Source organism: Salvelinus sp. IW2-2015, linkage group LG3, assembly GCF_002910315.2.
Source record: "Salvelinus sp. IW2-2015 linkage group LG3, ASM291031v2, whole genome shotgun sequence".
NCBI lineage: Eukaryota > Metazoa > Chordata > Actinopteri > Salmoniformes > Salmonidae > Salvelinus > Salvelinus sp. IW2-2015.
In genome coordinates, this window is record NC_036840.1 from 24,148,683 (window position 1) to 24,175,761 (window position 27,079).

Genomic DNA, 27,079 nt, shown 5'->3' on the forward strand with positions numbered 1-27,079 from the left:
CTTTTCAGCCCTTTGTCTCTTTCCCCTTTCTGCTCCCAAATTCCTCTCCTTGGTTACCGGTTGTCATGGTTTTAGGAGCCCCAGCTAGTGGGAAGGGTGGTTGGAGGATTAAGGCGGCCATTTTGGGGACAGCTGGTCCAGGTCTGTGTGTGTGCTGCCCCCTGTCCCGCTCACTGTCGCTTAGGGGAGGGGGGGCTATCATTGTGTAAGGATTAAAGCTTCCTATGTGTCAGACTATTACACTGGGAGGGGAGGACAGAGAGAGAGGGAAAATGAAAGAGAAAATGAAAGAGGGTGAGTATGAAAGAGAGTATGACAGAGAGAAAGAAGGGGGGTGAGGGGGGCCTCTACAGCTGCACTTTCAATCACACAAGCACTGATTATCCCTTTCACACACACACACACACACCCCAGAACCACCGAGGAACTAAAACATACAAAAAGAAAGTGAGGCCAAAAAAGGCAGAATAAGTAGAAGGCTATAGCGTCCAGTCAAAGGAACTGTGAGACAGCCAGACATACAGAGCCCTGAGACAGACAGCCAGACATACAGAGCGCTGAGACAGACAGCCAGACATACAGAGCGCTGAGACGCACAATGCCCAAAAAACAATACAGAGCGCTGAGACAGACAGTTCAGACATACCGAGCGCTGAGACAGACAGCCAGACATACAGAGCGCTGAGAGGACAGTCAGACATACAGAGCGCTGAGACAGACAGCCAGACATACAGAGCGCTGAGACAGACAGTCAGACATACAGAGCGCTGAGACAGACAGTCAGACATACAGAGCGCTGAGACAGACAGTCAGACATACAGAGCGCTGAGACAGACAGCCAGACATACAGAGCGCTGAGACAGACAGCGAGACAGAGCACACTCCGACATACAAAACATGTTGACATGCAAACAGAATACTTAAACAGATAGATGAATAGTCTGCGACCAGCTATACTGAGACAGACAGAGTGATAAACAATATACACAGACAGACAACCAAAAAGCTATGTTTTCACCATCAGAAGTATTTTATTTTCTGTTTTTGACATAAAAAATATGGGAAGCACATGTTATCATAACTACAAAAAACAATGGTTGGGAAAAAACATACGAAGGCTAAATAAAGTACTAAAACTAAACCGATCTAATGTAGGATACAGAGCAGACAATTTCTGCAGGGCAGAAAACTTGAACTCTCAAGTTCTTTGAGAGAGAGAGGGAGAGAAGGAAGAGGAGGTAAGAGGGAACAGGAGGGAGGGTGAGAGGGAAGAGGAGAGAAAGGGAAGAGGAAAGAGACAACAGACATGGAGGGATAAGGTTATCCATCCGACATAGTTCATCCTGGTCCTCGGGAGGTTCAGTTGATTTATACACCAGTTTCTGCTATACTTCAACACTAGCCTGGTACCAAAACTTCACAACAGTGAAACATAACACAATCTATTTGGCTGTCAGGCTACTTCTGTATGTCCCTGTGCAGATATATCCAATAAATTATGGATAAATCAATTACAATCACTGATATAAGTCATCATTGTTCATTTCTCAGGTTCCTGCTGTATGGTCACTCACAACGGCAGGAACCAGGATTGCCAAAATACATTGTATATACGGACTGGTCAATGTAACGCAATCATCATCACAATCTCTGTTTCAATGGATGTATAGACAGTAGTGTAGACAGTCAGTGCAACTCCATTGAAACATCAGTACAGCAGCAAGACAGTTTAAAAAGTCAGTAAAAAAAGAACTACAAATAGTGACAGGGWTAATATATACAAGGAAACGGCCCCTACTACGCTGGCCTGTTTTGGTATGGAGATCGTACCATAGATCCTAAAGAGTGAAAACACATTTTTCTCCTTCACTTCATCCCCATTTTAAAATTCAACTGTGAATTTCATTCATATGTTTGACTAGAACTAGCTGCTCTCTAAAACATACATCCCTGCTCATCTATTCAATTGCGATCCAACACACATAACGACACGGGTTGCCGTTATACTACAAGACAATTCTGTGACATCATGTTGTCAATAAGGCCTCATTGTGTTCTTTGAGATAGTGATATCGTAACCATGCCGACTGAATTAAAACTTCACAACAATCTAACCTTCTATTATAGACAAAATAGACCCAACTGACTAGTACCAAAACTACACAGAATTAAAATCAATCGTTCTAGAATCAATTCTAATTACATGAAGAAAATACATTCCCTTGTCAGGGCCTTAAAAAAAACGGACTGATGCCAGTAAGCAGCCAATCATGTCTTTTTACTCAGTAGTGTCCACAGGTTTCTCTGCTTCCTTCCCAGATGCAGCAGTGATTGGCTGATTCTCTAAGGTAACACGTTTCTCAGGAGCTTTGGCCAATCGTTACTTTTCATCCTCCTTTCCATTTGCTGAGACCGAACTCGGATCCTCCGTAGTTTCATTGTCATTGGTCAGGGTGGCGGGAGGAGGAGTCCCGGTGGGAACGTTGGTCAACATAGGGTGTGTCTTCATGTGTCCCTGTTGATGGAAACAGAACATAACTTGAAATAGAATATATTTGCTAACATAACACAAACAAACACAGGTAAACATAAGAAATAGAGTGATTGCACCAAACTATTTTAATTTTCCAATCTCAAGAATCTAAATTTAGCTTCTGTCAAGTGTTCTGTAAGAACATATGGTACTAATATATTCTATCCTTATCTTATGCTTTTTAGACCTTTAATCCACTGCGACTGGCGTATGCCTTCCCACACAGGGTGCAGGAGTAGGGTTTGGAGGGCGTTGAGGCTGGGGTGGCTAGCTGGGAGGCCTCTGGTTCCTCTGGAGCCCTGTCACTCTCCTCCGTGGAGCTAGGGGTCTGCTTCTCTCTCTCAGGCCCCTCGACCGATGAGGTATCTCTGGATGCTGTGCTCTCACTCGCCCCTTCAAGTGGGTCTGTCTCCCGTTCAGGACTGGGCTCCGGTGGGGTGATACTGGGGGACTGGGCTGGCTCTGAAGCTGCTTTAGGGCTGGCAGGAGGGGTGAGCGTGGGTGAGGGGTTGAGGGTGGCAGGGGATTTCGGGGTGGAATCAGATTCAGGACTGGGGATGAGTCCATCTGGAYAGTTGGTCTGGTTCACTGTGGTTGAGCCAGAACCATTGATGAGCCCTCCTGACCTACTACCATCAGTATCCAATGCTGGTCTAGAGACACAGAGGGCAAGAGGGATGTTTTCCTCCTCTTCCTCACCATTCCCCACTGAGGCTGGCAAGGAGCTGGTCAAGGATGTCTTGGGTAGACTTATTGGGCTGGCGTTCGAAAGGTCAGCTGGGGAGTCTTGCAAGTCTTCCAGAGAGGCTGCAGACGGGCCGGAGTCTGACTCAGATCTTTCCCCCAGGAGCATGGGGTCTTCTGGGGAGGGATTATGGGTCAGAGGTGGGCTAATGCTGCCCGTGGAGGGCGAGGGTTCACACTCCCCCTCTATAGGGGGGCTCGGGTCAGCTGCCTGGGATTGCTTGGTTGCCGGACCTCCGAAGTCTAAGCTGCTGACCAGCGAGTCAGGGTTAGAGATGGAGCTGGTCAGTTTTAAAGCCAGGGGGTGCAGGCCTTGGAGGCTGGAGGGTTTGGATGGAGAGGCTGTGGTCATTTGGCCCAGATCTTCTTGGGTCATATCTGTACCTTCCTCCCCTTCTCCCCCTGGGGGTATCTGGCCCCCCAGGTGCATGCGGATGTGGTGCTGCAGCACCAGGGCATTGGTGAACTTGCGTGGGCACAGCGGGCAGGAGTTCTGGGTGCGGGCGTTGGGCGGGCGGGCACGGTGGGTGGCGAGGTGGGCCCTCAGGCTTCCTTTAGTGGAGAAGGATCGTCCACACAGCTTACAGGGGAAGGGGCGTTCGCCCAGGTGGGTGGCCTGGTGGAGACTCAGGGCCCTGGGGCAGGAGAGCACCCGCAGGCACACCCCACACTGGTTAGGGGCCAGGGCGGGATTGGTGGATACAGGGAGACCCTGTCCCCGGCTGCTCACCATGGCCTCAGTGTTGGGGTTGGGGCCAAGGCCCAGGGCTGCCATCATCTCCCTGCGGTAGGCGCTGGAGCTTGTGGTCAGGTCGTGGCCGTGGGTGTCCCCGTTTGAGGAGCCGTCTGCTGGGCCGCAGGAGGAAAACTGGCCCCCGCCCTGGGGCTGCTTCTCCAGCTTCTGGACCAGTCGCTGCAACTTGGAGGTGTCGGAGGTTTGGGTGAAGGAGGTGGTGGAGGAGGAGGAAGGGGAGGACGTGGGGAGTTTAGGATAGGGAGGGAAGGGAAGCTGGGTGTGGGGGGAGGTGAGATGGGAGGTAGAGGGGTGGGTCCCCGGGGGACGGAGGAGGGCGAGGTGGTGGGGCGAGGGTCCCCCGGGGAAGAGGATTTTGGGGAAGTGGGCCAGCTGGGAGTAGGGGGAGCCTGGGTGGAGGGCGGAGTGTGGAGGGGTGTTCTCATCAAACCTCTGCTGCTTCGCCACTTTGAACTGGCCACCCATGGAGGATGAGGATGATGGCGGTAACACACTACCTGAGGCGCTGCCTGCTGCAGCAGAGGCCCTGTTCAGCTGTAAAAGGGAGTGAGCCGTGGACAACAGTGCCATATCCATACTGGGTGGCATAGGTATAGAGGAAGGGGGGGGGCGAGGAGACGCCCCGGAAAGGAAACCGAGCGCCATTCCCTCCGTCATTCCTTTCACGCCTCCGAACGGCGGCTCCTCGTCTTCTGCCCGGCGCTTCCTACGTCTCTGGCCGGTGGTGGCGGCGACGGGGGCAGGGCTGGGCTGCTCCAGAGCCGGGGGGAGGAGCGAGAGCGACAGCTCAGGGTTCTGCTCGCGGTGACGCAGGAAGTGGGCTTTGAGGTTCCCGCGGGTGGTGAAGCGACTGAGGCAGACGGGACAATGGTAGGGCCTCTCACCCGTGTGGGAGCGCAGGTGGATTTGTAGTGAGGAATCACTGCTCAAGACCTTCCCACAAAACTTACAGGCATGCTGAGGACGTCCTGCTGAGGACAAGGACCCCAGGGAGGAGCTGGACTGCAGCAGGTGGTCCTGGGAGTGGCTGGAGGTGGGGAGGGGCAGGGTGGGGAAGCTGACCCCGTTGTTGTGGCCAAAGGGGGAGGTGTTGGAGGATTTCTCGTGGAGATAGTGCGGGGGGAGACCCAGGGACAGAGGATGCATGGAGGAGGCTATCGAGGAGCTCCAAGTGGTGGAGGACGAGGATGAGGGCGAGGTAGAGGAGTTTGGGACTCTGCTCCCATTAGTGTGAGAGGAGAGGCTGGGCTTGGACACAGTGAGCTGGGGGAGGAGGGAGGGGAGGCCGGCCAGGAGAGGGGAGGCCGAGGATGGGACAGGGGCAGAGCAGGGATGATGTGGTGGGGAGGGGGATCCTGCTGTAGGTATTTGGTTCTTCTCTCCACTACCAGCCTGGGAGGTGTCTTGGGTATAGATGGCCCCACCTAACCGGAGAACATGCCTACAGATCTCCTCAGTCATCTGCATCTGGTGGATCTGCCTCTGCTGCAGCACCCTCAGCTCCTCCAGGACCACAGCCAGGGTCAGGGGCACCTGGATCTGGCCTAGCCCCGGCACCGGTGGGCTGGAGCCATTCTGATGCCCAGGACTGGTGCTCTCCTGGCGGGGAGGGAGGGAGGAAGACAAGGAGGAAGTAGTGGTGGTGGTGGTGGTGGCAGAGCTGCCCATCTGTGGTGAGGTCATAGTGGCGTGGGAGTGGGCCTGGTGGGAGAGGCAGTGGCCTGATGTCTGATTGAGGTTGAGTGGCAGGGATTGGGTCTGGGAGGATAAAGAGGAGTGAGGGAAGTCTGGAGAGAGGGATGAATGGGTGTTGGGGAGGGAGGTGGTGGTATAGGGGGCGATGTGGCTGGGCCAGTGGGGGGGCGGAGAGCTTTCGCTGGGGAGGGAGGGCGCGTGGAGACCCCCGGGGGACGGCCGAGGGGCCAGGGGGGGCTGTCGGCCTTCGAGCGAGGTGGGGGAGGACGAGGAGGACCCAGATGAGGTCAGTTCTGAGCCCAGAGACATGGACGGTGACTTTGCTGACAGCTGGTCATCTATGGACAGAGAGAGAAACAGAAGGATTAGGACTGGTGCCTTTTCATCCCCCTATTCAACCAAATGAAAAGTTCAGTTTCATGATCAAATTGTTGATGTTAAGTCCTCATAAGAACCACGAAAGACAGGGTGCGAGCCTCATTCTTTATGGAATTGAAGTGGGAGCTCAAAGTAAGTCTATAAGTCCTAACTTTTAACTGTAATCATTGATTACAACAATTGCTAATGTTTCCATATTAAATTCAAGCTTAAAGTTTCAGTCTTCTCATGTAAAGCAATGRATTAGCAAATATTGATAGATAGTCTACAAACATGCCGAGTCACAGTCTTTCCCCTTACATTATCTTGTCTTCTGTCCACTCTACTTCTTTCCCGAGGAAAACTCTCCAAACATCTTCTGACAACACAAACCACATTGTTGCTATGGCAACACGTTTAAAAGGACAATGGCCATAGCCAAGAAAACCCATAACCCCTTCTAACCCGCCCCTCACTCCAGCAGTTCACGTCTTTCATCTCCCTATTCACCCTTCCCCCCTGACGTCACATCAGGGGTCAGAGGTCGGGACACGCTAAGAGTCCTGGGCACTGTCCAGAGGCTTGTGATTGGTCTGCTCCTCAGATCTTTAGAGCTCTGGGGTCAAATTCTTTCAGAATCTTGAGCACAGAGTGAGAAAGAGAGAAACAAAAGAAGAGGGGGGGGGGTATGGACAATGGAAAGACAAACTAACTATTCCCTCCTAGAGGGATAGTGATGGAATTAATGACTGTACTACTGCTGCTAAATAGTCAGTCTTGGTTCTTTTCGCAGAATTCAAGGTGTTCAAAACCAGTTCCATTGAAACAKGGTCCTCTCTGTGGAAATTTACCTGCAGAAGTTCTAAGAAGTCATTCGTATTTTTAAGGTGTGTTTGTGCAGCAAATGCAATACGATTGAAGGTGCATGCATTCTGCATTCTCCCCCCTCTGCATTTTACACACTGAGACCCCCAACTGGGTAGGTGTATACAGTCAATAGAGTTGGGGGTAGAGAGGGAAGCATTCAGCAGTGAGCATTCAGGAGGGGGGGGGGGGCAAGGAGGAAATGAAACATGAGGGAGAAAAGCATGGAGAGAAGAAGAGAACAAGGAGAGAGATTAATCTTTACCAAAAAGACCCCTCCTCCACCTCTCCTTCCACCCACAGATCCAGCCTTATTGTTGGTGAATAGGGAGACTTTKCTCTAAGTAATGAAAGACCTCCAGTAGTCATTCTGAGCAGACTGCTAGTTTCCTAGAGGACTAAGCATCACAGGAAAATGGCCACAGATGGATGTTACCATCCAGATCACAGGGACAAGTTTACAGGGCTAGCCCTCATACCTGGAGCTCTCCCCTACTGGGGCCCATTGCAGAGCTACAGCAGACTGAGCAATCCACTGAACTCTAATTTATTGCAAGAGGCAATGACTTTTTGTAAATATAAAATGTGCAAACATAAAACACAGACATACACAGATCGAGTTATGATGATTGATCACCTGAGTAAAATGACTTTCTAGATGTGAAAATAAAGATGTGAGGAGGAATTGACATATATAAAGTGCATCTATATTCAAATAAACAACTTGTAACTTTAGTCCTACTCTCTAGCGGGATTTTAAATCATGTTTCTCCACCTTATCTAACGTTAACTTATTTAATTAACCCTATTGATCACCATTATAGTTGTAAATTCCAACCTGTAACTTTTCTTGTTGCTTCATTCATTCATAGAACTATAGGGAATATCCTTGGAATAAAAACAGACGCATGCCTTAGAATACCCATAATAAACTTTTCTCACCGTGCGATAGTAACCGCGTGCCCCCCGGGTCCGAGTTAACGAGCTGCTGGGGTCGTTTCTGCTTCCGGCGTGACATGATTCACGAGGAGACGGAAAGAAAGGGGGCATCAGCCGATTAAACAGCACTGGCCACTTTAAGCACTTGTAGGCTTCGAGTTCCAGAATCCGCCAAAACTCAAATTTCAGGAAAATGTGAATGTCCAGTCTGCATCTAGATGACGTTATCGAATGTTTATCCCTTGCACGTCGGAAAACAAAGAAGAAATAGAAATCCGTATAGACGCACCGTGTCATATGAGGCTGCCGTTAGTGCGTGTGGCTGTTTTTCTAAAATCGTCTCTCGCTCTCCAAACTTGCCCAATTTGTGGCGCCCCCACCCCCGCTCCCTTGCATACACATAGCCTACGCAGGCACACATAATAACATGCACWCACACACATACAATCTCTTCGTGCTCCTCACTGCTATTTGCATTTCAATGGCGCGGAACACCGACTCCCTGGTTTTCCCTTTTCTCTCTGTATTTCCTTCACGCCATCACTAAACTCTCAATCAAATATCATCATAAGGGTGTTAAAATCCACATGAATAAATCAAATATATGACTTTACTTGTTGCATGCTGTTTGAACCCATTCAACTCCAATTTATTGACGAACTTTGAAATGTTGCCTAGTTCATGGACCATTATTTTTGGCACAACATTTGGGGGAATTAAGTGATAGCAAATGTTTGTACTAGGCTTTGTAGATAAGTTAATAAATAACAAAATCAGAATCCTTAACAAATACACGAAATCCTGATTCTATTTGTGGTAGCTAAATTATCCTAGTTTACTCTACAAGTGGTCAAGAGAKTGGGAAATAATAATAGCCTTATCATTGCAATATATGTGATCATTATGTGCTAATTATTCACGGAGAGGGCAAGAGGGATCATATAGGCCAACCGTTGCAGAATGAATGGGCACATTTGCACACAGATTTACATATGGCTAATTGTCAACAAAGAGGTGGTGTGAGACTGTTGAAGCGGTGCCATCCATTCCGCATCAGAACATGCATGTGTTCCATTCCATGTCACTCTACACACTGACCCCCCCCTTCTACCAGTGTCCTGGTGCGCAGGCAGAGCTTTATTTAAAAGGCAGAGAATAGATGGGAATCTACGACAATGGCGCACTGGACACAGTTGAGTGAGCACCTCTTCTCTCTCACTATGAACCCCCGGATCCAGTGCTGCTCCAGCACAATGCCCTCTTTCACCCCCCCGCCTTTACTCCTGTACCACGTGGAGGAGGGATAAAAAGAGAGCGAGAGAGAGAGAAAAGGGACCCTTTTTAAGTAGGTGTCTCGCATACATGTCCCACTCAATACARGGTGGACAGGAATGAACAGCAAAAGGCTGGTTAAATGGAACCAAAATAATTAATAGCATGGTAAATACAATGATTGTACAAAGATGGGTGAGGATTAAACCAATGCCAAGTAAATAAAAAGCATAGCATCAACCTGTATAAAAAACGAATCAAGTATTCCAAACATGAATAGGCAAAATGTTACCAAAAATTCCACTAGTAAAAATGGATGCACTTTCAAATCACATTTTATTTGTCACATGCACCGAATACAACAGGTGTAAACGTTACAATACAATGCTTACTACAAGCCCTTTACAAACAATGCATAATTTTACCAACAACGCAGAACTCAAACTTGTAATTATCCTTCCTTATTATTATTAAGGAACATATTTAACTTTAGTTTTGACTACTAACGAGTAATACCTATTTTATTACGTCTATAATAAATGACTTATTTGATTGGTCCCTTGACATTTGTAGCAAGCCAATCAGAATTTTCATTCGAGCCCGCTTCAAAGACATGCACTGTAGCTAGCTAGTAAACCTTTAGCATCAAAACATTCCTCAAACGTCCTAGTTTTGCCCAATTAAACAGGTAAGTTTGTTGAACCCATTGAGTATCGTACACAGCTACATTTTTATAGAGTTGTAGCTAGCTACTAATTTCAGAGATAAATGTTAGAACTAACGTTACAGGTATTTGTAGTAGCAGTATGTGTGGCGAGACAGTTAGCTAGCATGCTAGTATGCTAAGGATGGCAGAGGTTGGATGTTGCATACCTTGTATRGCGACACGTTACATCATCAACGAAACTTTACGTCATCAAACTCTGTGTGTGAAGTGAGTGTCTGTGAAGTTTCACCAAGTTGTTCTTGTCCCCGACAGCCATGTCTATGTGCGATGACAATCTGCTCTGCAACTACCCAAAGTGTCGGGCGAAACTGTGTGGGTTCGCCTGGGTCACAGCTTGCTCTCACGCCTTCTGTGACCAACATGGATCCGGAGAGTTCAGCCGCTCCCCGGCAATATGCCCGGCCTGCTCCTCTGCACTCTCGGGGAAGCTGGACATCGTGCGCACTGAGCTGTCGCCATCTGAGGAGTACAAGGCCATGGTGTTGGCGGGACTGAGGCCAGAGACAGTGCTGGACATAAGCGCCCGTGCCCTGGCTTTCTGGACTTACCAGGTATGTCAGTGTGTTGCCTATGACATTCAGGGTATGTAATTACTCCATTGTTTATCTCAGGCCTGGTCTAGGAAACCCTCCGAGTGTGCAGGCTTTTGTTCCAGCCTGGTACTAACACACCTGATTCTACTGCTCAAACCAAGCRTGCACACCCTGTGGGTCCCCAGGACAAGGGATGAAGGACACAATTCAAGAAATGGGAGTGTCAAATCTATCTTATACCATCACCTTCTCACGGTGTGTGTGCTTGTGTCCGACATGCGTGTGCATGTGCATGTGTGTGTTGCAGGTGCACCAGGAGCGTATGTTCCAGGAGTACAGTCTGTCCCGGGCCGAGGGTCAGGTGAAACAGATGGAGAAGGTGCTGACCCAGCAGAACCAGAGCAGAGAGCTGGAGCTCAATGCCATGAGAGGGGAGATCACCTCACTGAAGAAGGTACCACCTTTACGTCACATCAGACCCTGGAGTGGGCAAGCTTAGTCTCCTATTGGGTGCAGGCTTTTGCTCCATTTGTACACTAACACCTGATTCAACTCATCACAATTAGTGCTGCTCYGCCGGAACAAATGCCCTTCACCACCCGAAATGAATGCTCAGCCCTAACCGTAACCCAATCACTTTTATTTAGCCTTCTTATATACTCTACCTCGTTTTCGCCCTCCATCTCCTTGGTATCCCTCTCTTGTCTCTTTCAGGTGATGGAGGAGTACAAGAGGAAGTACAGTGAAGTGTCAGAGCGTCTGATGGAGAGGAACAGACAGTACCAGAAGCTACAGGGGCTCTATGACTCGCTGAGGCTTCGCAACATGGTGGTGGGGGACAGAGAGGCACCACGCCAGCCAGGACCCCCGGAGTTCAACACAGGTTAGAGAGGGAGTAGAGTCTGAATCCTGATTAGAGACGCATCTTGGAGTTCTGTCTGTGTAAAATAATATGTGTATGTCGTTAGGAATTTGCCTGAAAGTTTGAGTTCAGCTTGCTTGTCTCAACTCAGGACTTGCCCCATAGGATTGGTTAAAAACAAGGATTGCAAGGATTGGTTAAAAACAAAATGTATAAAAGAGGCGTAGAGAATACCAGGTCTGAAGATTCAACCCCCTACCCATTTCCCAGGGGTGGTCAGGCAGCCCTCTCCCCGGGGGAGTCCTCACTTCCTGGGCATGGGCCCTGAGGGGGACAGCCGCCTTTTCTCCTCCCTGGAGCCCGATGCTGGAGCCAAGACCTTCTTCCAGTTCAGCTCTCCTGCCAGAGACAGGGGCCGGGCCTTACTCAAGAAATACTGAGACTAGAATTCAAATTCTAGAACTCCAGGATTAGAATGAATAGAATAATTGTATTTCTGACTGAGGCAACACTGGTTGGGTACCTGGTTGCTGGATCAATGACAGCATTAACATAGTGTAGACCGTCAGGTTATCTAAGGATGGTTTGATATTCATTTTGTAGTTGCCTTTTTCTTACCTGAAGTTACTGTATCTTAACGAAATGCTCTGATACAACATTTATGTTGGCATTGTACTTATTTTGTCAATWAAATTCAGCATGACCATTGTAAGAAAGGTGTATGTTATTCTACTAAAATMTTATTTTTCACTGAAAGGTTTGACTACCTTCCAGTGAAAGAGGATCAACTATATAAATAAAGCATGCATGTGAAATCATGTCCACATTGGAGAAAGACACAATATTTGGGGAATGGGGGGTGTTTGTTTTAATGTCTTGAACACAAGCCTGACACCATTGTCATCGCAATGAATTATCATATTGTAGTCAGTCATTTACAAAATCCCCCAGCCTCCCTCCCACAAAATACAAAAAAAACGAAGAAATATTTATAAATATGTACAAACGGTGTATTCCTAAAGACTTTAACATAACAAGGATATACTATTTACAAAACTCACACATGAAAACATTTTGAAAAAACGCACTCGCTCATCATGCTTCTTCCCTCCGCCGCCCTCCTCTCATTCACTCTGGGGCTTGTAACTGACGGAGGCTGCAGTCTGAGCCTGGACATTCTGTCTCTTGCCATTGACGATGAGGAGTAGAGGAGAGTCCACTCGTATACTGCGGAAGTCAAACGTCTGCAGGAGGCACAGGGGAGAAGAGAGAATAGATCAGAGAATAAGAAATGTTGAGAGTATCAAGAATTACATTGTTAATGTAACATCATACCTAATACAGAGAGGATTTCCATCTTTGGACAGTGCAATCACAGTTTGTATTCTAGTCAGATGCTTTGTGTATGTTTATAGCACAAGTACTGCATGTTGTTGTAGACACCGACCTGTTTTCACAATGTTATAACATTCCTATCACAAGTTGTGTGCAGTGGTCCATGTTAGCTGGAGAGAGAGAGAGAGAGAGAGAGAGAAACTGACCTGGTTGTTGTGGGCTACACTGTGGCGTTTGACCTGGGGCTCTGGGATGACCACTGAGTCGCCAATCAGAACACCCCAACTGTCTGCTGTGTTATAAACCATGATCACGCAGCAGGTCTCCTCACTGTCCACCATGCCAAACGTACTGGGAGAGAGAGACAGTCACATTACCGTCTATCCACCATAGAGAATGTACAGTAAGAGGACAACTCATCATAAAACTTAATGTTCAACCAAGGGAATGCACTGTATGGTATGGAGAAAAACATTCATAATTAAGCAAAGGGACACGAAACGCTATCTATCATTCTTTAAATGCATAAAGAAACATGTATGCAAACACACACAAAGTGCACAGCAGGTCCCACATTACAGATAGAATTCTATCATTAGACGGTAGACTCACAAGGCCATGCGTCCCTCGGAGGCCAGGCTGAACACCACCTTGCCCAGGGCAGCCACCCCAGTGTTGTGGCCGTGTGTCAGGGCAGACAGGTTGCGGGGCTCCAGGCTCCCAACGCGGCCTGCGGGGGAGCGGAACTGAGGGGAGGAGCACGGCCCCAGGGCCGACGTGCTGAGGTTGGAGAGCATTGTCCGCAGGCGCCGGGCCTTCACCTTCCCCTATAGGGGTGAAAGAGTAGCAGACTAACCAGTGGGAAAGAATAGTACTCTGCCACCACCTACTGGTGATTTATAACACACTTTCCTTTGCATCGGTGAATGGTAATAAGAAATGCGTTTGTAGTTCTCCTGTCCTACCTTGTTCTCTGTGAGTGCTGTGAGTTTCTCCAAGTATTCCAGCAGCTGCCTCTCCCTCTCTGGAGGCTCTTTCCACGCGGGGTCCAGTGCCGCAGCCCGGCAGTACCCCCCCAGCGCAGACCCAAACATCTCCTCATACTGGAACAGCTGAAGGAGGGGACACAATCATGCATTTTTCTGATGTAATTCATTTTTCACATGCCTATTGTAACAATCATATCAGAATATGTAAACAATGTGTTACCGTGGCTCTGTTGAAGTGTAGATCAGGGTTGGAGGTTTCTGTCCGGTCCACTTTCTCCTGAGCGAGAGAACAGAGAGGAAAGGAATTATGTAGTGTTGCTGAACAACYATTATTGCCTGAGAATTAAATTGACTTGCCCATACTGTCCAGTCAGGCTTTTGTAAAAACAACCCAGTTTGGTGTGCGTGTGTGGACATATTCACTCACGGCCTGTGCGTAGGCACTCAGAGCCTGTTGAGACATCTGTGGATTCTGTCCGCAGGTGAAGAACAGGGAGATGTAGGCGTTTCCTAGGATGTCTGTCAAAAAATACCAATAACTCAATGTTCCACTCATATTCAGCACTATAAGACATTCTCATACCATTCATTTACATAAACTGCTGTTCTTTTATCCTCTCTTTTGAGAARGTGAATTACAGCCAAAATCATTTCCCACCATGCTTAGACCCATCCACATCTCCAACGTATGTAACTGTACCCATACTCCACCCCAGTAACCCCATGTGAAATGTGAATATCTGTTATGAGACTACCCATCATACTCACACCAGGAGGTGCCGTCTGTGACGTCCAGCTGTACAGCCTGCCTGGCCATGTCCACACTCTCCAGGACCCTCTTACCCTGCTCATCACTGCCCGGTAGCTGCCTCAGCACCATGGACAGACTGCGCAGAGACACCTTGTTCTTACTCTGGGAGGGAGGGAGAAAACATATGGGATGAGGATAATCCAGATAAAACCATGAAAAGTAAAAAAATATATATATATATAATTATATTGTGGCCTGTGTGGTCCAGCACAATTATGCCAGATTTGGAATGGGTTGGTTGGTTTGGGAGTAGGTCAATGTAAATGATTTAGGAATAGAGGATAAAAAGAGACCTTTGTGAACAAAAGATGTGAAGTTAAAAAGAAAGAGATAGACAAAGAAAGGTGTAAACAATGGGAGAGGAAGAGCTATGGCTTGGAAGGCTGAGAGAAACAGCTGTTGTTTGTGTAGAACTAAGGCTATAACCAGTGTTGCACACTTTACATGCATTCTATTCATGTTATCCTCTCAGCAAGGCTCTACTGAATACTTTGTTCTCAACACAATAACAGTACCACGACACTGACATCGCTCTCTCCAGTTAACCTCAAGAGCTTTGTGATTCCTGCGGTCTATAAATTAAATAACGCGCAGCTATGCAAATAAAATGTATTACTACTGTATTGTTGCTAACCTGCTGCAGGGCTCCAGTGAAGCAGGTCTTGGCGGTGGTCAGGTCTCCTTTCTTCCAGTATTGCTCCCCCAGGATATTCCAGCCCTCCACCAGCCCAGGTTCCAGCTTCACGGCCCTGGACAGGCACTCCTCAGCGGTGGTGCTAAACTCTGGAGCCACCCCCAGGCAGCGGCCCCGCAGAAGCAGGAACTCAGCTCTGTGTTTATACGACTCTGGAGAAGACAGAGAGATTATTCTGTAGTCAATTGAATTATTTTGTGTTTGAAGATGTAACCCCACATATTAGATATCAAATGGAGGCAAAGCTGAACTCAGTTAGCACTGTGCTTATGTAACCTCGTCCCCAGGCTCAATTACTACTGTATGAGAGAGCTGGCTGGTGGACGACAACAGTGCTTATAAGACTAGATGAGATGGGTGGACACAAATAGTCTTAGTTATGTAAGTCATTGATGAATAAATAATGCATAAAGACATCCCTCTCCAGTCAGGCAAGTGCGAGTACTGAATAGTGCAGTAAAATGTGTGTAGCTAAACATTAAAATGCCAAATGGATTCAAAGCTATCATGCAAAATGTCAGTATATTATTTTTTACATGTGTAGTTACTAAATCACAACACACCTTCCTTTTCTGTTCTGTCATCTCACCTTCTTTCTCCCTAAGCTTCGTTAGAGTCTTCTCCATCTCCTTTGCCACATCACTCTGTTTCCTCCCTGCATCCTCCACACTGTGAGTCTCAAAGTAATGATCCCGAAAATTATACAACTCATCCACTAGTTCCTGACCCAGAAACAGAGATGGAAACTGGTATTGATACCATGGTATTGATACCAGAGAAAGAAACTAGATGCATGATTAGAGGCAGATGATGATACAAGAATATGATTTTGCAATGTGTTGCTGAATAGGACTGGACTGCAAATTTACTTGATGAGGCTAGGACCCTTGCATGAGTGGGTGCATGCATGCTCATTGGCAATGAGGGATCCATTACATTACACATAAGAGTTATTGGAAGAAGGCGTCTTCTGTAAGAGSGAGTTTTGTTAAGAGCCCCGACGTTCAGTCTGAACATTAACATGCATGTAGGGTTTTGAAAGCAAAGGACCGTATATTTCATATCAGTGAGAAAGTTTTCATTGATACACACCTTCATAGGGTTATTGTTCCCACAGATCGTATATCCATGGTACAGTAGACAGACAGAAGACAGAGGGACAACCTGTGCTAATTAGCTATATGGCATGCCCCCGGACACCTGTGTAATGGAAGAAGGCTGCCAAAAATGTGTTGTCACTGAAAAATACTGTCGGCTACAACTGTGATAAAGCCGGTTAAAACATTGATATGTAAGTAAAAGGGCTTTATGTTTCTAAAACTGTATCACAATTTAGAATCGATTCACGTTTAGATGGAGTATTTGGCTGCTTTATCTGCCAGAGACAGTCTACCTCTTAAGATACAGTATCATATAAGGTCCTGACCTTGGACCTTAAGAAGTAACGATAGGCTCTTTAAAAAATACATATTGGGCTATGAGGTATGATGACGCAGAAAGTTTAGCTAGCTAACATATTTGGCTGCATCATGGCTAGCTGTCTAACGTTAGCTGGATACTAAGTAACTTAGTAATAAATTAGTAGCAAAGATGGAGAGAGATTGCAACTAAGAACGATGCACACCATCCAAAGCTAGCTAGCTAACGTTAACTAGCTAACTGAGGAGCTTGATGCATAAACATATAGAGAAAACTGATGGCTCGGCAGATTTAGAGACAACCAACTCGGGTTGAAGATAGCTAAAAACCAACCACAAACAGATGTTGGTCGATTAATATGACAGTTGGTGTCAGTTGTTATAGTAACGAGTCTGGAGGAGAGCTAACTAGCTTTTATTTTATTTTTTATTTCACCTTTATTTAACCAGGTAGGCTAGTTGAGAACAAGTTCTCATTTGCAACTGCGACCTGGCCAAGATAAAGCATAGCAATTCGACACATACAACAACAGAGTTACACATGGAATAAACAAAAGCTACCATCAAAGGGAAGATGTAATCTGTCTAACTTTAGACAAGACCTTCATTAAAATAGTCAGGTTAAGAAACTTCATGACAATATATTACATGTAGGGATTATAGCATTATTTTTTGCAATACCTTTAAGATCTGTAAGTAATCTTTCTCAGCCGCAGGATCACCATCCTTATCCACTTCCGCCATCTTTCCCAGTGGTTGTTGGAAGAAGAATTCGAGAAAACTACATTGAAAACACAGCACCTGCTGGCTAAGAGGGGTCAGCAGCAGGAGAAAATTAACATATTAGTTTCTAAACAACTCTTATTTAGTGAKTGTACTAAATCGAAGTTTGTATTATTATTATTTATTTTACCGCAGATTGCTAACTAATGAACTATCTAAGTTTGGATAGTTGTTGAACCATGAACCATAAACAAGCGTTTTGCCGGAAGTATCCCCTTTCGAACCGGAAATGTGTCCTTTTCTAAAACACATCCGTCTTCTGCTCATTTGAACAAATCTATTTATTTTAAATAGCCACGACCTAACATAACCTAAACATATTATTTCAACTAGTTCTGCGAGGTGACAAATCCTACTTGCAATAAAAAAWWAAAAWAWWYWTTTTAAGTTACCTGTTAGATTTTCCAGCAAACAAGAGAGAACCATTAATTTATTGTTGTTGCCATGTCCACACATAGCTATTGGTCCACATTAATCCCGCTAAACTAACCGAGCCTGTACACTTGATAGCGGTAAATCGCCGCGTGRGGTTTAGGCCGCCCATTTCGCTTGTGGGCGTGCTGGCAACATGTTCAATTGTGCGTCAAGAATTCAGCATTGCAAGTTTGTATGAAGGTCTGGTTACCTAACTTCATATTAGCTAGCTATCTTGATGTATTTATCACTGTAAAAAAAATATAAAAAAAATAACTCCAAATGCATTTGTAGGTAGTTAGCTAACAGCCATGGAAGAGGGTGAAAGGATAGCACCCCCAACTGCCAGTGAGAGAGTAGGCTATTCCTAGAAGTGAAGATGGAGATAATAGTAACATAATATTCAGTGCGGTGTAATTTGACTATAATTTTGTCTGTTTCTTGTGAGGTTTTCTGTCCTCAYATAAAGAGGGCTATGAAAGTCTGTCTACATATGAAGAGGTCCCAATGAAGAGTAGTGGTTCTCAGTCCAGGTCCTGGGGACTCAAAGGGGTGCACATTTTTGTTTTTGCCTTAGCACTGCACAGCTGATTCAAGTGATCAACTCATCATCAAGCTTCAAGTGGTATTTATGTATTAATTTATGATGCTATCCTTGATATGGTCCTGTTATTGTCACATACTACACATGCGTGTGCCCATGCATCTATCAATCCAATGTTATCATGATTTGTTATCAGGGATATTATTATAATCCACAATGACCTGGTGATGTAAAAGTCAAATAATTACATTGTCTTCCATATTCCTACAGATACCTTGTAACTGGAGATTCCTTAAACGATTGCCTACAGTTAACGTGTAGGGCACTGCAAGGTTGGGTGACCAGGGCCATCTAGGACTGCCTCCTGGAGTAATTCAGGTGTGTGAAGGCTACCTGTGTCCTGCATAACTACATGAGGATGGACACGAGGACCAGGAGTGAATCTGCAGCTCACCGCCGTGTGCCAGGGGAGAAGTCTGCTGCTCTACAGGATGTTTCAAGGATGGGGTCCATCAATGCAGCAAGAGAGGCAATCTGTGTGCGGGAGATCTTCACCTCCTACTTTTTCGAAAAGCTGTTCTCTAACACCATAGACTACACTATGCACAACCAAAGGCTCTTTTAAGAGCCATTCACATTGCAATAAGAGTATTCTTCCATTTACTTAGCTATGTCAACTGCAGTTATTCAGTTCCCAATTTCTCTCCCTTTGATTTCTACTTCTCAGGTGACGGTGCTGTTTAGGTAAGGGTGTGATGTCTGTACAAAAAGAAAACAGGCTATTTTAAATCACCCATACTGAAAAAATGTAGAACAAGTAGACACCCTATAACCCACACCGACACACTCATGTATCAATCTGATTGATGGATTGTGTTGCGCAGTAATGTGGCTCCTTCCACCTTCATAGAATAGGCAAGACGGCCAACCATGGAGAATAGTAAGACACTTCATTATTTCTATAACTACGCTATATTGTTTTTCCTCGTGTGTCCGTTTATGTTTTTCAGCATAAAGAACTCTGCAGCTACTTAGTGTGGTGTGGACACCAGGTGAGGCCACACATGGATTCCTGTTGAACACAGTCTCTTTTAACTTACTTTATTTTCTCAATAACAGTCTCTCTCCTTAACTTCATCCTTCTCTCTTCTCCCTAAATCCTCTAGGTTATATCAACTGTGTCGCTGAACCCCTCCTGCATTGGAACTGGCTACATAGAGGCCACAGCATGATCAGAGGTGAGAGGTCACTTGGTCAGGTCAACAGGAACTATTATTAAAGAAATACAGATAGAGATGCAGTAGTGCCATGATCCAAGGTCAGTTTTGCATTTCACCTCCTAAATATTATGACTAACAATGTTAGAATAAAAAATAAAAACAAGGCTAAACATGCTCTCTCTCTTCATCTGTCTCTCGCCTGCAGATATGTTTTGATGTGAGAGGATGTCAACCCGCAGGCCTATCATCGCCACCTCACCCACTTTTAAGATAACCTCTGGGCTGACTAGAGACACTATTATGTAATTGTGATGAACTGAGAGAATATTTGGGTTGCACTGTGATTCATTAATCATATGCTGCCTTCCCTGCTCCTATGTTCTTACCTCTTTCCCTTTCTGTCTTTTACACCTCTTTCTTCATCTGTTTTTATAATGCACAACAGATGTGCATTGAAGTACAGATTGAACTTGTAATTATAATATTTATAATGCATGTATTTATAACACTTGGATAATGAACTTCTTTCAATAATGCGTTTCACATTCTCTACTGGTTTGAAATGAAGTCTCATTTGATGAAACACTACACCTATCCTGTTTATCAGATGCAGATGAAGGGCATTAGATATTGACATGATGCATAGGAAGTGTAGTGTACTGTTTTTTAAATTCTATTTCTGTATATWTGAATTACAAAAAGCCTTTTAAMTAGTTAAATCCTGTTTCTAGTCCATTAGTTACAATGTGTAACCATTGATGTCCCAGGACCAAGATTGGTAAACACTGTTGAAGTGTATAATTGTAATACATACATACATGCATGCATATACAGCATCAGATACTCCTGGTAGTGGATATGACATTCATACCTGAGCTGCACCTTTATTTGCCTAGGTAGAGTACATGATCAGTGAATATATTAAATGTACAGGCTACAAAGTGAGGATCTCATGCATGGTAATAACTACATGTAAATACGACTTGCATCCTTGGCACAAAGTTATATTCTACTCAATCCATAGGCTTCATTKATGTCATTCAGACTGTTTTGAAGTTGATACAACTGTCTATGATAGCTGAGGTTTTTAGCTAGGTTCTGAACTAATATGTACACCAAACGTTTGGGCCCATACACAGATCGGCTAGATAGCTACACATCCATAGGCATACAGGTATTTTTATTCTTCACTCCACAATAAGCAAGAACATAACTAGCTACTTTATTTAATCTATCTGTATTGCATGGCAATTATAAGCAAGGCAAGCTTACAAAATAGTACATTCAATTTGCAGTAAATGTTTAGCTAGCTAGATTCMTCACATCCACTGTTTCACAAGARGACTGCCTGGTTTGCTGGTTGTTTCAGAATTACAATTTCATACTCATGTCACAACATCATAAAGCTGGCTAACGTTAGCTAGTCAGCTAACTTGCTAAATCACGATTTTCGTAAATTATCTTTATGATWAAAAAAAAATGCATAGTCGTTTGTCTCTACATCAACTAACATATTTCTATCAACAATACGTTTTTTTGCATCGTTATGACGTTATAATCACTTACATTTGCTTCCAGCCATGTTTGCTGAAGAAAGTCTCCAGCTTTGGGTCGCATAGCGTCAAATTCGTCATGGGAGCCACTCGATATGATTGGTCATTGCCTAGCGGTCGCTGCTGGTGATTTGCATAAAGTTGGGAAAGGTTTGTATTTTTCACCGCCCTCTCAGCTTCTGACTTCTTTCCATTGAAATGAATGGGAAGCGGCGTTTCACCGCGCGGCAGCCTGTGCTAGTGTGTCATGCACGCAAGTGATATTGCTTGCTTAGTTTCCGATTTATTTTCGCGAAAGCTCCGACTCAAAATGTCGCATACATGGCACAACATCCAGGCACACAGGAAGCACCAGTATTCTCTGCGAGAGAGACTGAAGAGGCGGCGGAAAGACCCCACACAACTCAGTACAGGTCGCATTTCCAATGTAACGCTTGCAACAGTGCGTTGCAGAGGCAGTTGCAGTGCGTTCTGTGTGGTGCATACGTTGGATTTATCGAACGTATGTATCAAACTGTATGCGTCGACGGCTTGGCATGAAGTGAATGTTGAACTTTGTTTGCACACATATCCAAGTGATGCTGCAATTTAACGCAATGCCACAAGAGATATACAGCAGGACGTTAGCGGCGATGCAGCCTGAAGACCCTACGTTGAAGTGCGTCGAATTCTACATCATGCAGAAATTAAATCAGGGAAGTTTCTTCTCACGACCTCTACAAGTCAGATACTTTACCAGTTGTCCGTGTGTCTGGTCCTTTTGCAGATCGGAATGTGAGACACAATATCCACAGAGTAGTGTTATCAACCCGACCATCAGTATGCTGGAATGTAACTTTATATATTTTTGTTGACAAACACTTGCACAATATGGACGAGCCTAACCGAACCACAAATGCTTCCAAATGATTGCAAGGAAAGTGCTTAGGTGGACTACATTGTTACATTTGGCTATTATTTACATATTGACAATAAAAGCTAGAGAACCTACCGGCGCCGCAAAAGTCAGGTATTCAACACTTTCCTATGGATACCCTATTTACACTTCTTACCACCAAAAGCATGTACAACCTGTAAAGTGTAAATATAATTTTATTCATTCTGCCTTGTAAAGACTTGCGTCTTTTTTACAGCGACTTATTTGACTGATATAGCATTGAGTAACTATGGTAACAGTCTGAAGTTTAGGCAAGGGGCGATGAAACAACGGAAGCTCATTCATTTTCAAGGAAGGAAGCAGAGTGGGCGGTGGACCATTGGGCGACGCGAGCATGGGCGAGGGACGTAAACAGGGCGGGACAAAAGTTATTCAAAGGTGCATTTTATTCAAATAACGTTACTAGTTACGAGTTGCAACAGCCACAAAGTCATAAACTGCGTTTTTTTTCTACATTCCTATTAACATATTACTTTAAACTTAACCACACTGCTAGCTGTATACCCAACCTTAAATTAAGACCAAAAAGTACACAAATAATTTCATGAATTTTTATGATATAGGCKATTTTTTTATGTGGCTGTGCAAACTATTGGAAACCGTGCAGAGTTTTGCAAGATATGGCTCAGAAAATGTATCTCAATCCAGGGATGGATGGATGTCCTCTGAATTGTCCCATTATCCCAACTGTTACACTGAGATGATTGAATTACTCCCTTTTGTCCTCATGCTAGGTAGCATAAACCACAGCAGCCATTTTGGAAAACAAACAAAACAGCAGAATTTGTCAGGAGCCCGTAAACCATCTGCTATCCAATACAATGCATTTCTAATCCCTGGATTGGGGTACATTTTCCAAACTATATGTCACACCAGCTCCACTGTGTCTTAATCTACACAGGAAGCCTGTCTGACCCTAGTGCAGCTGTAAATCAGCGGGTTGCATCTGCTGGCTAGCTGCAGGTATATTTATGCTAATGTTAACTAGCTAMCAAAAGGTGGAAAGGAAGATGGACAATTAAAAAGTCATGTTAATGTTTGTGCATTGTCTGTGGACCCATCGCTATATGGTCCAGATACTAGTGATTGTGAGTGAGCAAAGCTCTTAGTCTGCATAAGCACTGTTGTTACTGCCAATGTGATTTACAACTTGGTGGTTATCTTTTCTCAGAGGTGGGAGGCAGCAATGCTGAAGAGGCTGCTGCATGGAGTGAACGTCCCTCCAGAGCCCCCTAGGAAGAGGCTGAAGTAGAGGAGAGACTCCTGGGATATCTGTCTGACCTGAGCCTCTCACTYCCCACTGATTCATCTGACCATCACTGATGAGCTCAACAGTGATCCCTGTGACCAAGGTCTARTATATTTGCATAGACAAGTACAGAACAACAATAGAAAGTACACTGAGTGTATAAACATTAGGAACACCTTCCTAGTATTGCGRTGCACCCCACCTTTTGCACTCAGAACTCCCTCAATTTGTCAGGGCATGAACTCTACAAGGTGTTGAAAGTGTTCCACAGGGATGCTGGCCCATGTTGACTCTAATGCTTCCCACAGTTATGTCAAGTTGGCTGGATGTCCTTTGGGTGGTGGACCATTCTTGATACACACAGGAAACTGTGGAGCGTGAACAACCCAGCAACCCATGTCTCAAGGCTTAAAAATCCTTCTTTAACCTGTCTCTCCTTCATCTACACTGATTTAACAAGTGACATCAATAAGGGATCATAGCTTTCACCTGGTCAGTCTGTCATGGAGAAAGCAGGTGTTCCTAATGTTTTGTACACTCAATGTATGTGTTACATGCTGTTGCTAATTTTGAAAGAAGACTGGATAGGAGTAATTGCTATGACATTCATAAGCCACTTTGCCATCACTGACTGACTGCATCACATTGACATTCCATTTCCTATCCTTCCCTTTCTTTGCCTTCCTCTCTCTTATCCCTGTCTTTTATATTTCTCCTCCAGTCTTAAGCGCCCATCACCCATGGCTGCATCGAGTCTGCTGCTCAAGTTCTCTGTCCAGGAGCTCTTTGAAGTAAGCTAGCCGTCTATGGGCACCTCTTCCTCCACACTAGTCATCTCTGTGGACCACACACACAACTCTGGGCCATGATTGGGGGTGGGGGCCTTAGCTCAGAATGGGGCCCCAGTGGAAAGCAGAGGACCAAGCCCACCATAAATGTCCAAAAGGCTCATCCGCTCCTCTTCAGAACCCACCCTCCCCTCTGCCCACTTCTTCCACCACACTGGCACCGGCTTCCTCCTTCCAGCTAGTTGGCCCTCTGATTGGAAGGCTGTCCGAGAAATGGGCGGGGCAGATAAACAGGGCAGGACCAGGAAGMGGAAGACGCCTCACCTGGACATGGAGATTGAGAGCCTGCTGAACTAGAAATCCACCAAGAAGCAGCAGAGCAAGAAGGTACAGTATAAACCGGAAGAGGGAAGGGAAATAGATGGGGATAGCCTGGATGTAGTTTGAACCATAACAGTACAAACTGTATTATACTGCCCAACGTTGGGACACACAGTCAATGGCGAAATCAAAACCCAAGTGTGTGTGTGTGTGTGTTATAGATGAGCAGAGCGAATCTGGAGCTGCTGAACACCAGCACAGCTAAAGAACAGTCCATTGTTGAGAAGTTCCGGTCGCGTTCAGGTCCAAGAGTTCTGTGGCCACGGGACCAAAAAGTTGTGTCTGCGGTCTGGATTCACACCCCAGGCTTGCACCAAGCAGCATTTCCGGTCAGTGCAGCTACACAGTCTTAGAAATACTCTCCCAAAGATGTATTGTTCTTGATTTAATCAAGAAATCCCAATTTTCTGACTTCATCTTTCGTTCTATACTTCATTTAATCATCCCCTCCACAAAAGGATTGTTGTGCTGATCGAATCTCTAAGCGCTCTCTCCCTTCTCATTGGAGCTATCCATTCAATCACTTATGTGTCTTATGATTGGCTGATCTATCTTTTTTTTTGTCCTACCCTATTGACTAAGCCCAGTCTTCTCTCCCCTCTGACGCATCATCAACAAGCATACAGACGAGAGTCTTGAAGACTGCTCTTTCCTCAGCACCTGTTTCCACATGGACACCTGTAAAATATGTCCACTAGGGGATCGACAGCCTCCAGAGGCAGAGGGGGGTCTGATGGGTTCCCAAGCTTGGGACATGGAGGTGGGACTATACCAGGGGGAAGAAGACYGAAACGTGGGGAAACTGTTCACCTCTCAGGTGAGAGGGAGGAATAGAGGGAAGCAGGGAGATGAAAGGGGGAGGCTAATGAGAAGGAAGGAGGGAGAGACTGGAAGGAAGTGTGTGTGTGTGGGGGGTCACCCATCAACCACTCAGGCTTTTATTTTGGTACACGTCTCTACAGGTTTTGGACTTTCTGAAATTRATATACTTTCGGAATCCCCAAAGGGAGACATTAGGAAAATGTCTGTCGACATAGTTATGTCTGCTACCTCCAAATTTAGTCAGATGTGGTTCTTAGGCAGTCTGATGCTGCAGTTCGATCCAGCCTGACCCGGTTTGATCCGGTTTTGTCCCCCATCACAGTGGATCTGTTGTGGCATCCGCGTCCTGGGAAAGTTATCTGTGGTGATGGCCGACCCCCCCCCCCTGGGACATCCACATGGGGCTGCCCTATGGAACTCTGACGGACAACGAGATGAGGAAGCTCCACACCCAATTCCTCCAGGACGACCGCTTCCTTTTCCTCTGGGTGACAGTCAGGTACCTCCACCAATCAGATGTGTGGAATAGTGTTACTAATCGACCAATCAGCTGCCAGGAAACCAGTACATGCTAATGAACATGCACTACAGCAGAAAGGGTCTGACAGAGCTGGTTAATGATAGAAGATTAAACTCCTGATTTTGGATAATGTTGATTGGTGTTTTGATTGACGTCTTTCACTTAGAATTTACAATAGACTGTTTTAATCTCCATGTCTCTCCCTAGCTCTTTCCTTTAGGGCTATGGAGTTGTGTGTAAAATGTGTGTCTTTTGGGGTAAGTCTCTTTATTCATCAAACTTTGTGACAGTTGATTTACTTACTGGCCCAATCTGACTGTGGGTCTTCCCCTTGCTCTCTCTCGTAGCTATGAGCGTGTTGATGAGCTCATTTGGTTGAAGACCGACCAGTTACAGAGATTTTGGTATGTATTGTGATATGTTGTGCGGCATCATACCTCTTATCTGAGTCTGTGGGCTCTGCTCTGGGCGGTATGGTGCAGTCAGTTGTGTGTATTTACTGCTATTATGGTGTGTGTGTGTGTACAAAAGTGTATTGATGTGCGTTTCTCCTCAGGTAGGTGTGACGGAAAGCCCCCAGGGATTCAACAGAGGGCTGGGCTGTGATGTCATTGTGGCCAAGGTCAGGGGTCAAACACATTGAATCCATTTGATGTTACATTCCCWTCCCAAGAGAGCCCTGAATGTTTTAACTCGACCCTCTCCTATATCTCCCTCTCTTTGTCMCTACCTCTCTCTTTCTCCTATCTTAGGTGCATTCCATCAACCACAAGCCAAATGAGATCTGTGGGATGATTGATACTTTCACCTGGTACCAAGAAGATTGAGCTCTTTGGCAGACCTCACAATGTCCAACCCAACTTGTACGTGTCTCTGTATTTATTGTATTAGGTATCTGTCTGTATGTCGCTATTTTTCTAAGCCTCATTTTTTCACTTTCTCTCTCTCAGGGTAACTCTTGRTAATCAATTGGAGGGCATGCACTGAAGATGCCTCTTGGACCCTGATCACCTCTTGGACCCTGACGTTTTGGCTCGCTTCAGGAAGTGCCACCCAGACGGAGTCATTTGCAAACCAAACAACATGTAGCAAGTCGTCTGTCTGATGGACTGTCTTCAGTTCGTCTTTTTGTACCAATTACGATATTTTGTAATAAATAAGGTTGAAAGAAAAATCTCTGCAAAATGAATCCACCAAAAAAACATTTAGTATGCAATTTTTTTGTATTATTACTTTGTTAGTACATTTCGGCCATTCCCATTACAATAAGAATAGAGTAAAATGTTGGGATCTTTGATTTCCATTCAAATGGTTGAACATTGGGCAAATCATCAATGTTTG

General features: G+C 45.5%; 4 protein-coding genes and 1 long non-coding RNA gene across 9 annotated transcripts; 3 read left to right on the forward strand and 2 right to left on the reverse strand.

Annotated features, from left to right (window-relative positions):
• Positions 1-1,007: 1,007 nt before the first annotated feature.
• si:ch211-212k18.5 (sal-like protein 2) lies at positions 1,008-8,278 on the reverse strand. 3 transcript variants are annotated; one of them, XM_023972565.2, is made up of 5 exons: positions 7,890-7,973; positions 6,935-7,058; positions 6,405-6,722; positions 2,721-6,064; positions 1,008-2,515 (listed from the first exon to the last, which is right to left on the reverse strand). In XM_023972565.2, exons 4-5 carry the CDS (start codon positions 6,033-6,035, stop codon positions 2,381-2,383), a joined length of 3,450 nt encoding a protein of 1,149 aa, XP_023828333.1. In that variant the 5' UTR covers positions 6,036-6,064; positions 6,405-6,722; positions 6,935-7,058; positions 7,890-7,973; the 3' UTR covers positions 1,008-2,380. The 3 variants fall into 3 exon arrangements, with proteins under 3 accessions (XP_023828333.1, XP_023828338.1, XP_023828324.1); XM_023972570.3 differs by lacking the exon at positions 6,405-6,722; XM_023972556.3 differs by lacking the exons at positions 6,405-6,722; positions 6,935-7,058 and having other exon boundaries at positions 7,890-8,278.
• A 1,468-nt stretch (positions 8,279-9,746) lies between these two features.
• On the forward strand, positions 9,747-12,102 carry LOC111953366 (E3 ubiquitin-protein ligase CCNB1IP1). Its single transcript, XM_023972595.2, has 5 exons — positions 9,747-9,846; positions 10,138-10,436; positions 10,726-10,872; positions 11,133-11,301; positions 11,551-12,102. Exons 2-5 carry the CDS (start codon positions 10,140-10,142, stop codon positions 11,718-11,720), a joined length of 783 nt encoding a protein of 260 aa, XP_023828363.1. The 5' UTR covers positions 9,747-9,846; positions 10,138-10,139; the 3' UTR covers positions 11,721-12,102.
• A 22-nt stretch (positions 12,103-12,124) lies between these two features.
• ttc5 (tetratricopeptide repeat domain 5) lies at positions 12,125-21,090 on the reverse strand. Of its 3 annotated transcripts, none has more exons than XM_070435572.1 (11): positions 21,055-21,090; positions 17,209-17,328; positions 15,699-15,831; positions 15,050-15,261; positions 14,373-14,517; positions 14,032-14,123; positions 13,825-13,881; positions 13,581-13,727; positions 13,228-13,442; positions 12,822-12,966; positions 12,125-12,524 (listed from the first exon to the last, which is right to left on the reverse strand). In XM_070435572.1, exons 2-11 carry the CDS (start codon positions 17,269-17,271, stop codon positions 12,405-12,407), a joined length of 1,329 nt encoding a protein of 442 aa, XP_070291673.1. In that variant the 5' UTR covers positions 17,272-17,328; positions 21,055-21,090; the 3' UTR covers positions 12,125-12,404. The 3 variants fall into 3 exon arrangements, with proteins under 3 accessions (XP_070291673.1, XP_023828347.1, XP_023828352.1); XM_023972579.3 differs by lacking the exon at positions 21,055-21,090 and adding an exon at positions 17,441-17,540 and having other exon boundaries at positions 17,209-17,335; XM_023972584.3 differs by lacking the exon at positions 21,055-21,090 and having other exon boundaries at positions 17,209-17,494.
• LOC111981336 (uncharacterized) lies at positions 17,577-20,019 on the forward strand. The gene is made up of 3 exons (XR_002879582.3): positions 17,577-19,320; positions 19,435-19,506; positions 19,694-20,019. It is a non-coding gene; the product is annotated as an uncharacterized lncRNA (long non-coding RNA).
• Positions 21,091-23,967: 2,877 nt separating the features above from the next.
• On the forward strand, positions 23,968-27,079 carry LOC111953381 (N(6)-adenosine-methyltransferase subunit METTL3). The gene is given in 12 exon segments (XM_070449570.1): positions 23,968-24,072; positions 24,075-24,114; positions 24,117-24,260; positions 24,263-24,402; positions 24,558-24,634; positions 24,636-24,725; positions 24,979-25,213; positions 25,541-25,594; positions 25,596-26,142; positions 26,295-26,360; positions 26,491-26,601; positions 26,689-27,079. Coding segments are annotated over 9 exon segments (1,083 nt in total). The 3' UTR covers positions 25,794-26,142; positions 26,295-26,360; positions 26,491-26,601; positions 26,689-27,079.

What these genes read in the sequence shown, in the direction of transcription:
- ttc5 (XM_070435572.1), bottom strand. Translation starts at nt 17,271, where the DNA reads ATGGCGGAAGTGGATAAGGATGGTGATCCTGCGGCTGAGAAAGATTAC. An exon ending in CACAGACGGCACCTCCTGGT is followed by an intron (nt 14,124 to 14,372) that starts GTGAGTATGATG and finishes ATTTTTTGACAG; the next exon opens with ACATCCTAGGAAACGCCTAC. An exon ending in TCCGAGGGACGCATGGCCTT is followed by an intron (nt 12,967 to 13,227) that starts GTGAGTCTACCG and finishes TCTCTCTCCCAG; the next exon opens with TACGTTTGGCATGGTGGACA.
- LOC111953366 (XM_023972595.2), top strand. Translation starts at nt 10,140, where the DNA reads ATGTCTATGTGCGATGACAATCTGCTCTGCAACTACCCAAAGTGTCGG. An exon ending in TGGCTTTCTGGACTTACCAG is followed by an intron (nt 10,437 to 10,725) that starts GTATGTCAGTGT and finishes TGTGTGTTGCAG; the next exon opens with GTGCACCAGGAGCGTATGTT. An exon ending in ACCCCCGGAGTTCAACACAG is followed by an intron (nt 11,302 to 11,550) that starts GTTAGAGAGGGA and finishes CCCATTTCCCAG; the next exon opens with GGGTGGTCAGGCAGCCCTCT.